This window comes from Carettochelys insculpta, chromosome 1 (assembly GCF_033958435.1).
Source record: "Carettochelys insculpta isolate YL-2023 chromosome 1, ASM3395843v1, whole genome shotgun sequence".
In the NCBI taxonomy this organism is placed as follows: domain Eukaryota; kingdom Metazoa; phylum Chordata; order Testudines; family Carettochelyidae; genus Carettochelys; species Carettochelys insculpta.
The window spans coordinates 56,199,673-56,210,136 of NC_134137.1; the positions used below are offsets into that span (position 1 = coordinate 56,199,673).

Here is a 10,464-nt window from a genome sequence, read left to right on the forward strand (position 1 = left end):
TTATACTTGTCCTGTCCTGAGCAAATTACAACCTGATTATATGGTGATGCAAGTACATTACTTTTTTAAACACTTTGGACCCAATTCAGGGGCAGCACTTAAGCACAGGACCCTAACTGAAAGTCATCAGAAAGGCTGGAGGATTAGTCTTAATTGCCTCTACAAGACAAACTAGTCACAAGGCAAAGAGTGTTCTCCTTGAGTTTGTTCCATGTTCTGAAAATACCATTTTTTTCCTTGGAAGGTAGACAAAAATGAAAGAAAAACCTTTCCATGGCTAACATAAAATGTTGGAACTATGTCAGTGTGCATCAGAGCTAGGATTCAACAAGAAGTATTTCTCACCCCACTCCACACTGTTAGCCACAGGAGTTCTTTTCCTTCAGGTTCACTCACAATTGCCATGAAAGCAAGCACAGACCCAGCCATTAAACTACGGCTGAATGTCTATAAGAACCTCAGTCTAAAGAAGAGTAAACACTTAAGCTGAGGCTTGAATAAGGATGAGTTGGGACTTAGTAATAGCCAGGAAGACTGAAGCTTTTTGGAGGAGGAGAAAGAAGCAGACTGAGGTATATGAATCAATCAGATCCTTCACCCTGGACTTGGTCAAAGCTCACAGCTGGGGTCAGGTGTCAGAGTCCTGCTGGAGTTTCAGATGTTTCATAATCTCCAGGTAGCAGCAGTGGCCAGAAGAGGTTACAGTCTTGCTTTCCTCTTTTGGGGGAAGATGGGGATTATTGTTGAAATTTGTTTTGAAGAAGAGCATGAAGACTACATACATATGGGCTGGAAAAGGCTGACAGCAAATGACAACCCCACCACCAGATCAATAGGGAAACAGCTAATCAAGGGGCAATTTACTTGAAGTAATACAATTTGTTCAGGATTGTGCTTAAGAACCACAATCTATTCCTAAACATAGCGATATACAACTAAGGGGGCAGGGAAATTAAAGCCATCTACAAGCATTTGTAGGGTGCAAACACAGAAGAGGGCGAGACTTTAAATGGTACAAATATTAGTAACAAGAAAGCATGCTTAATAACAGGAAAGATGAGAGACTGGAACAGTTTCCCCAAAGAAAGTGACCACATCATGAAATGTTCACTCACCAGGCACTAATCAAGTATCAACTCCAGATTATTATTCTGTGACAACAACCACTAACAAAGAGTGGAGATGTCCTGCTGCTGGAAACACTGGTTAGGGAACTTGAAAAAGAGAATATTATGGAGATACTGCTATCCTCCCTCCCCTCACCTCCCCAAAAGGGACAGGAGAAGATGCATTTAAAAAAGCAGGTGAGTTTTACATACAATTTGTTTATTGGCTCAATAATACACAAGCAGCTCACACTTCTTACTAATTCTGAGAGTGCTCAGCATTTAAACTAACATGCCATTACAGAATTCTAAGTGCAAAGAGTACAATAAAATCTTAATATTCAGATTCCCCAAAGACCTCAATCTTTAAAAAGAGAACGTTAGGCCTGCTCTAAGCTTAAATAAAAAAAATTACCCACTGAATTGTGTTCTTATAAATGTAGACAAGAATGGCCACAATGCCTCAGACCAAAGGTCCATCTAGCCCACTATCCAGTCTTCTGACAGTGGCCAGTGCAGGTGCCCCAAGAGAATGAAGAGAACAGGTAATCATCAAATGATCCATTCCCTGTTGCCCATTCCTAGCTTCTGGCAAACAAAAGCTAGGGACATTACTGCTAACAGCCATTCATTGAATCATACAAGAGTAGGACTGGAAGGGACCTCGAGAGGCCATCGAGTCCAGCCCCCTGCCGTCATGGCAGGACCAAGCACTTTCTAGACCATCCCTGAAAGCCATCTATCTAACCTCTTCTTAAATAGCTCCAGTGATGGAGATTCTACCACCTCCCTTGGCAATTCGTTCCAGTGTTTGATCACCCTGACAGTTAGGAACTTTTTCCTAATGTCCAACCCGAACCTCCCCTGCTGCAATTTAAGTCCATTGTCTCTTGTTCTATCCTCAGAGGCAAGGAAGAACAAGTTCCCTCCCTCTGCCTTATGACACCCTTTTAGATACCTGAAAACTGCTATCCTGTCCCCCTTCAGTCTTCTCTCTTCCAAACTAAACAAGCCCAATTCTTTCAGCCTTTCTTCATAGATCATGTTCTCTAGACCTTTGATCATTCTCATTGCTCTCCTCTGGACCCTCTCCAATTTCTCCACATCCTTCCTGAACTGTGGTGCCCAGAACTGGACACAATACTCCAGCTGAGGCCTAACCAGCGCAGAGTAGAGCGGGAGAATGACTTCTCGTGTCTTGTTCACAACACACCTGTTAATGCATCCTAGAATCATGTTTGCATTTTTTTGCAACAGCATCACACTGTTGACTCATATTTAGCTTGTGGTCCACTACAACCCCTAGATCCCTTTCTGCTGTACTCATTCCTAGGCAGTCCTTTCCCATTCTGTATGTGTGACACTGATATTGTTCCTTCCTAAGTGGAACACTTTGCATTTGTCCTTATTAAACTTCATCCTGTTTACCTCAGCCCATTTCTCCAGTTTATCCAGGTCCTTTTGAATTATGACCCTATCCTCCAAAGAAGTTGCAACCCCTCCCAGCTTGGTACCATCTGCAAACTTAATAAGTGTACTTTCTATGTCAATATCTAAATCGTTAATGAAGATATTGAACAGAACCTGTCCTAAAACAGACCCCTGTGGAACCCCACTAGTTATACTTTTCCAGCAGGACTGAAAACCATTAATAACTACTCTCTGGGTACGGTTATCCAGCCAGTTGTTCACCCACCTTATAGTAGTCCCATCTAAGTTGTATTTGCATAGCTTATTGATAAGTATATTATTGGAGACCGTGTCAAATGCTTTACTGAAGTCTAGGTATATCACATCCACCGCTTTTCCCTTATCCACAAGGCTCGTTATTCTATCAAAGAAAGCTATTAGATTGGTTTGACATGATCTGTTTTTAACAAAACCATGCTGGCTGTTCCCTATCACCTTACCACCTTCCAATTGCTTGCAGATGATTTCTTTAATTACCTGCTCCATTATCTTTCCTGGCACAGAAGTTAAGCTGACTGGCCTGTAGTTTCCTGGGTTATTCTTGTTCCCCTTTTTATAAATGGGTAGTATATTTGCCCTTTTCCAGTCTTCTAGAATCAATCCCGTCTCCCACGATTTACCAAAAATGATTGCTAAAGGCTCAGATACCTCTTCTATCAGCTCCTTGAGGATTCTAGGATGCATTTCATCAGGCCCTGGTGATTTGCAGACATCTAATTTTTCTAAGTAAATTTTAATTTGTTCTTTTCTTATTTCAACTTCTAAACCTAGCCCTTTTTCACTAGCATTCTCTAGGTCAGGCATGCCTTAAGATTTCTCAGTGAAGACCGAAACAAAGAAATCATTTAACATCTCTGCCATTTCCAAATTCCCTGTTACTGTTTCTCCCTCCTCACTGACCAATGGCCCTACCCTCTCCTTGGTCTTCCTCTTGTTACCAATGTATTTGTAAAAAGCATTCTTGTTTCCCTTTATGCTTGTAGCTAGTTTGAGCTCATTTTGTGCCTTAGCCTTTCTAATCTTGCTCCTGCATGCTCGTGTTGTTTGCCTATATTCGTCCTTTGTAATTTGTCCTAGTTTCCATTTCTTATACGATTCCTTTTTTATTTCGAGATCATGCAAGATCTCCTGGTTAAGCCAAGGCAGTCTTTTGCCATGTTTTCTATCTTTCCTACGCAGCGGGACAGCTTGCTTTTGGGCCCTTAAAAATGTCCCTTTGAAAAACTGCCAACTCTCCTCAGCCATTTTTCCCCTCAGTTTAGCTTCCCATGGGACCTCACCTACCAGCTGTCTGAGTTTACCAAAATCTGCCTTCCTGAAATCCATTATCTCTATTGTACTGTTTTCCCTTCTACCCTTCCTTAGAATTGTGAACTCTATGATTTCATGATCACTTTCACCCAAGCTTCCTTCCACTTTCAAATTCTCAATAATTTCCTCCCTATTTGTTAAAATTAAATCTAGAACAGCTTCCCCCCTGGTAGCTTATGGAGAATCCTCTATGAATTTATCTAGATCTTTTTTGAAACCTGTGAAAGTTCTCACCTTCACAGCATCCTCCGGCAAGGAGTTCCACAGGTTGACTGTGCACTTGGAGAAGAAATACTTCCTTTTGTTTGTTTTAAACCTATCTATTAATTTCATTTGGTGACCCCTTGTTCTTCTGGTGTGGAAACAATTACTTTACCTTATTAATTTTCTCCATGGCAGTCATAATGTTAGTCTTCTATTTTCTAAGCTGAAAAGTTCCAGTCTTGTTACTCTCTGAAGAATATATAACCCCATTTTTAAAGTTTTCATGCTTAATCCAAATCTGTTATTGTATTTAGTCCAATAAATTCTTAATGCTAGGAGCCCCTTGTCTTGGGGTTTACTGATACATTTCTATTAATCCCTAGGGTTTATATGGAACAGCAAGAGAAACTTTGCCAGTTCCTGTGAGTTGTATATGGAATAGATAATAGTCCTGCTACATCTCTATGATCAGGTAGTCTTTGCATATCTAGTTTCTGGATTCCGTGTCGTGTCAGAGGAATGAGAAACAAAACAAAAATCAGTTTCACCTTTTGATGCCCGAATTCATGCATACTAAAGTGAATATTCAAATGCTTTTTACAACATTGGATTTGACTGCAGTTCAAAAAACCTTCACAGTCCTTTATTTGTCTGAGGTGAAAAGAGGAGGGAAAGTAGCAAAGCACTGGCTCATTTAGAAACTGGTGCACCTTTCCTCTGCAAAACTAAGCACATTTCCCATAATATAGGTCTTATTAACAAAGGAACCAGGAGTTGAATTTTTCAAAATAATGCAGTAGATTTAAATTAATGGAACATGCATTTAAGACTCCTGAATAGTTTTGCAGTAGAAACACCTAACAATCTCACCTCACATCTCTTTTCTGGAATCGTGCTTCCTGCATGCCAACAAAGAAACACCACTGATGCAAAGTAGCTAATTTGCATCCTATTTGTTCCTTCAGGACTACCTCCCACATAGCTCTATTATAGCCACATCCTTGCAGCCAACAGCATTTCCCTCCAGAGCCTGTCAACACTCCCATGAGTCATTCTAGGATGATAAAGTCCTCCCGCACTCTACTCCTACGGGAAGGATGCAGCCTTCTCCCAAGCGGAGAGAGACAGAGGAGAAAAGAAAACACAATTTCAGAACAAACCATCACTAATTACATGGTTTGTACCTAAGGTTATGTCTACACTTACAGCACTGCTGTACAGCTCTGCCAGTACAATTGCGCCACTGCAGCACATGTGAAGACACACTACATAGACAGGAGTGAGTCCTCCCTCATCATTTTAAACAAAAACACACACGTGTCAAAAGCTCTGGTCAGCAGAAGCAGCTCCCACCAATACAGCACACTAGAGCTTATTCCAGAATAATTATCTCAGGTCAACAGAGCAAATATTCACATCCCTGAGCATCCTAAGTTTTGCCAACATAAGCAGTAACGTAGATGATAACCTCAGAAAGTCTCATCAAAAATGTAACGTCCAGCAAAAAGAAAGACATCCCAGTGACAAAGATCTCATGAAGTTACTACATACTAGCTGTGTCTACACATGCACGCTACTTTGAAGTAGCGGCACTAACTTCGAAATAGCGCCCGTCGAGGCTACACGCGTCAGGCGCTATTTCGAAGTTAACTTCGACGTTAGGCAGCAAGACGTCGAAGTCGCTAACCTCATGAGGGGATTGGAATAGCGCCCTACTTCGACGTTCAACGTCAAAGTAGGGACCGTGTAGACGATCTGCGTCCTGCAACGTCGAAATTGCTGGGTCCTCCATGGCGGCCATCAGCTGGGGGGTTGAGAGATGCTCTCTCTCCAGCCCCTGCGGGGCTCTATGGTCACCGTGGGCAGCAGCCCTTAGCCCAGGGCTTCTGGCTGCTGCTGCAGCAGCTGGGGATCCATGCTGCAGGCACAGGGTCTGCAACCAGTTGTCGGCTCTGTGTATCTTGTGTTGTTTAGTGCAACTGTGTCTGGGAGGGGCCCTTTAAGGGAGCGGCTTGCTGTTGAGTCTGCCCTGTGACCTTGTCTGCAGCTGTGCCTGGCACCCTTATTTCAATGTGTGCTACTTTGGCGTGTAGACGTACCCTCGCAGCGCCTATTTCGATGTGGTGCCGCGCAACGTCGAAGTTGAACGTCGACGTTGCCAGCCCTGGAGGACGTGTAGACGTTATTCATCGAAATAGCCTATTTCGATGTTGCTACATCGAAATAAGCTATTTCGATGTTGGCTTCACGTGTAGACGTAGCCACAGTGAGCGCATTAGTTTAATCAAACATGAAACACTTGACATTTCAATAGCCTGAACAGGAATGTAACTGGGGAGGCGACAAAGTCAAGTGATTTTCCAGCTCTTCAAAACAAAATACCAATAGCTGCAAGTTAATTATTACTGTTACAGACTAACAAAACCTGCTAAATTTGAAAAGAAAAAGGTTTAAACAAAAACACCTCACTCCATTAACAGCCAGTTTGTGAATCTGTATTCTGCATTGTTCTGATTGGCTTGTGAATCTGCACAGTGTTCCACCCTGCAGTTTTACCCCAAGTCAGTACATAGAATACCAGAGCAGACCAACTATTTTTGAGTGGGGCACAGATACAATTTTTAAATTTTGCACTGTGATTTCTCCTTTCAGTCCTACCAGTGGCAGGCAATAGGGTCGTACACTTTAAATTTGAGCGTTACACCAATGGTGAGTGTAAAGGCAAGCATAGAAAGAGAAAACAGCATTTACCTGCCTCAAACTAAAACTTTCACTCTCAAAAAAAACCCAGTGATTTTCTGTGGGATCATGGCTATTTCAATATCATCTATGTTATTTCACCTGGTGGTATTTACACAGTAATTTATCAGTCACTATCAGCTGATCAGGTTGACATTTGCAAGATAATTTACTTTTAATGCACCTTCTCCATTATGTTCTCTCTCCTGGATAGCTGACTTTTACACAGGTTTTAGCTGTCAGCCAATCAGCATTTGTATTAGAGACATTCGTTTCCTGATGACTACACTAGTAGACAATGTGCAAAGCTAAATTAAAGAAAAGAGAAGTATGGTCCTGGAATGGGTAGCAATGGCTATTGCGTTCTTCTTCCCCATACCAATAAAGGACTGCAAAGGTCTACTATTGCTCCAATCCTAGCTTGGAATCTGAAACACTCATTTCAACATCAGTTTACCCCATCATCACAAGTACAAAAGTTATGGCCTTGAACCTGCAATCCTTTACTTATGCAAGTAGTTCCACAGATACCCACAAACCCATCTTCACCATTTTCCACTCAAGCACCTTTACACAGGCTTTTAAAGAGCTTCTTCCTGCATCGGAGCAGAATGAAAGTCCTCCTTTACTATTTGATCCTCTTTCAAAATCTTCCCTCAGACCTTTCTCTGCTATGGTGCTTATAATAATCTCTTGATAGTAACCAAGTATTTTGCATGCTGAGAATGCCGTTATGCCAAATATATTGTTTCTCCTAGTATCCTGTCCTCTTTCCCACCCCATATTAGTTTTCCTCCAGGTGTTCCCCCTCACCATATGCTAGAACAGTTAGTGTCTCACAAGGACACATAAAACACACACATACACACACACAAAACCCACAAGTGAGGGTTACAGCAGCTCTTAGTACTTCACTGGGGCTTTTAACTATGTACAGCAATACAAATAAATACTTCTTTAAATCAATGCGGTACCAATCATATTAGTAAGGGTTAATAAATCAGGACCAAAATTTCCATAAATTTCCAATACTCATAGTATTTTTGTTTAAGAATAGCACCAGAAAAACATGAAGGACTCTTGCTTTCTACCCACATAAGCAAAGACTTACCTTTAGTTTTGCTAAAGTACATTCAAACCAGGCTCCAGGCTAGGCTAACAGCACATCTCTTACATTACAATATTTGGAGATTAACTTACGTTCCACTTGAGTAGGAAGAAAGTTAGACAGTTTCTTTATGCTACTCTGAGAACTAGTTTCTCCCACTATGGAGAAAGAACCCAAAAGACAAGCCAGCAGGTATCTTGGAAGCAGTGTCCTGCTCCTGAGATGAGGGAAGCCTGGTTTAGAATCAGTCTCTGAACTGGGAGCTCCCTAGGATATGGCAGCAGGTTTGTGTAATTTTTTTTTGGTGGAGCCCAGAGCCAGTCCAAATCCTGCACCTGTACACGCACCTCCTTGTGAGAGCAGAGATGTTGCTGGTGCAGGAGTGCATTCAGGGCTGGGGCAGGGGATTGGGGTACAGGTTCAGGAGCAAGGACGGGAAGCTTCTGGGCTGGAGCAAAGGGTTAAAGTTGAGAGACCTGGGGCCGGGGATGAGCGGTTCAAACTTTGAAATGCAGCAGGCAGGCTGCCTCCAAGCTGGAGCCAGAGAGGAGAAGGAGGAGTTCACCTAACTTTCCTTCCCGTCCTCAGGAAGCTCCCCCACCCACCTCACAGCAGGAGTCCATTACTCACCCAAGCTCTAGGAAAGAGTGCCACCATGTATCTGAGGAGTGAGTCCTCCCCTCCTCCCTCTTCTGAAGATGCAGCAGTTCAGCTGGCTACCAGCACTGCTCCCTTAGAGCCAGACAGGGGAAGTATGTGCAGCATGGAACTGCAAAGGACAGCCAGCCACTGCACAGAGCAGGTATCAAGTGAGCCAGGGAGGACACTGCAGGAAGGCTTGCATAGGTAGCAGGGCAGGGCTCAGGGAGAGACCTGGTCCCAACATTGGTGGAGCCAGGCCAATGGCTGAATTTGGCTCCAGAGGGCCTTATATAAAACTCGCCACTCCTGTTGGGGAGGTGTGTATATTCTGCAGCTGATGAGTTTGATATTGTTATTGGCTAGCAGGGAGAAATACAATGGTAATTTATGGTTCAGACGATGGACCCTGATTGAGCTGGAGTGATACAAGCCTTTATCAGAGAGCCTACTTTTACATATGTTAAATAGCAGGAGTACTCCCCACTCACTTAAGGCAAGGTACTTACTGGGGAGGACAACTGGGAGGTCTTCACTATGAAGTGATATAAATTCTTTAAACCCCATCAGTACTTGTCTTCACTATTCCAAAGGACACCTGCTCCTGTAACAAGTAGCTAAGTAAGGAACCATTGGTTCAATCTACTTTAGTTTACAACCCTTCACCAAGGTATTAACATGAAGTTAGGAGCTGTCAGAATAGACAGCTTTGAAATTTAGGACGGTCAACATGAAGGGAAGAGAAAAGCAAAAAGACATCACAAAGGAAACAGCACCCCTGGTCCTGAATGGCGACAAATATCTTCCACCTACGTGCAAGTAGAAATATCAGTCTCTGTTTGAGATGCAAGTTCCCTCCCATGAGAAAATAACTTGAGACACTGTAACACATAGGTCTCATATTTGTGGAAAGTTTGTCATGAAGCTTGCAACATTTCAAATATTAAACAAACATTGATGCTAATGTAACAGTGACAAAAGTAACACAGCGATACACACAAACAGTACACACTCCCTCTTAAATATTCACCTTCTACTAGCTGGTCCAAGGTGGAAATCTTCTTGGTACCATCAATGGTGTAGATTGTTCTCACGCCCTGGGGCAGATTCACATTATCAGATAGAGTTCGGGTCAAATCAGCCAGCAGGGCCTCAAAAGATCTAAATCGGTCAGGGGAGATGGCATAGACAATCCCTTTGAAATACCGGTCTCCATTGCGATAGAAACGAACTTTCTTGGCTTTTTTCTCAGAACTGAGGGTTTGTAGAGTGCGGGTTCGGTAAAAGCTGCAGTGAGCACTGTGGGTAGGGCTAGGCAAACCATTTACCCTGGATCCCCTACTGTATCGCTGAGCTTTATCACGCTCATCAAAGTGTTCCAGCTCCATGTCTCTCCCAAAGGACATCCTTGATGGTAAATCTGGGATGAGAAAGAGAAAGAAATTGATGGATAAAAGTACTTTAAGAACTCATAAGAATTCAGCGTACAAATGTGTAAAACACTGTAGAAGGCTTTTCCACAGAGTGGTCTAAGTTAATCAATTAATGAAACGCTGCTATTTCTTTTTAAAATCATAACTGACACAGATTTGCTAGGTAGGTTACACAGTCCACATGCTGGTGAAGCAGTTAATTCAATGTGCTGTATTATAGCAAGAAGCAGACTGTCACCATCACCATGGCACAAAAAAGCTTTAGTCCAAAAACTAAGGAGACACATGATGCCTAAGTAACAAGCAATACTGTGGCACCTGAGAGACTAACAAATTTCTTAGATCATCAGCTTTCATGGATAAAGTCCACTTCAACAGAAAGCTCATGATCTAATACATCTGTTAGTCTCTTTTTATGATCTAAGTGACACTACTATATGGTACCAAGCTGAGA

The 10,464-nt window shown here is 42.5% G+C and overlaps 1 protein-coding gene across 7 annotated transcripts in view; it reads right to left on the reverse strand.

Annotated features, from left to right (window-relative positions):
• DCLK1 (doublecortin like kinase 1) overlaps positions 1-9,983 on the reverse strand; it is a 335,634-nt gene extending 325,651 nt beyond the window's left edge. For all 7 annotated transcript variants that reach the window (XM_074982397.1, XM_074982389.1, XM_074982406.1 and 4 more), the window contains exon 1: positions 9,608-9,983. In XM_074982397.1, coding sequence (XP_074838498.1) covers positions 9,608-9,983 — 376 coding nt within the window. The remainder of the gene's footprint in view (positions 1-9,607) is intronic.
• Positions 9,984-10,464: the final 481 nt, after the last annotated feature.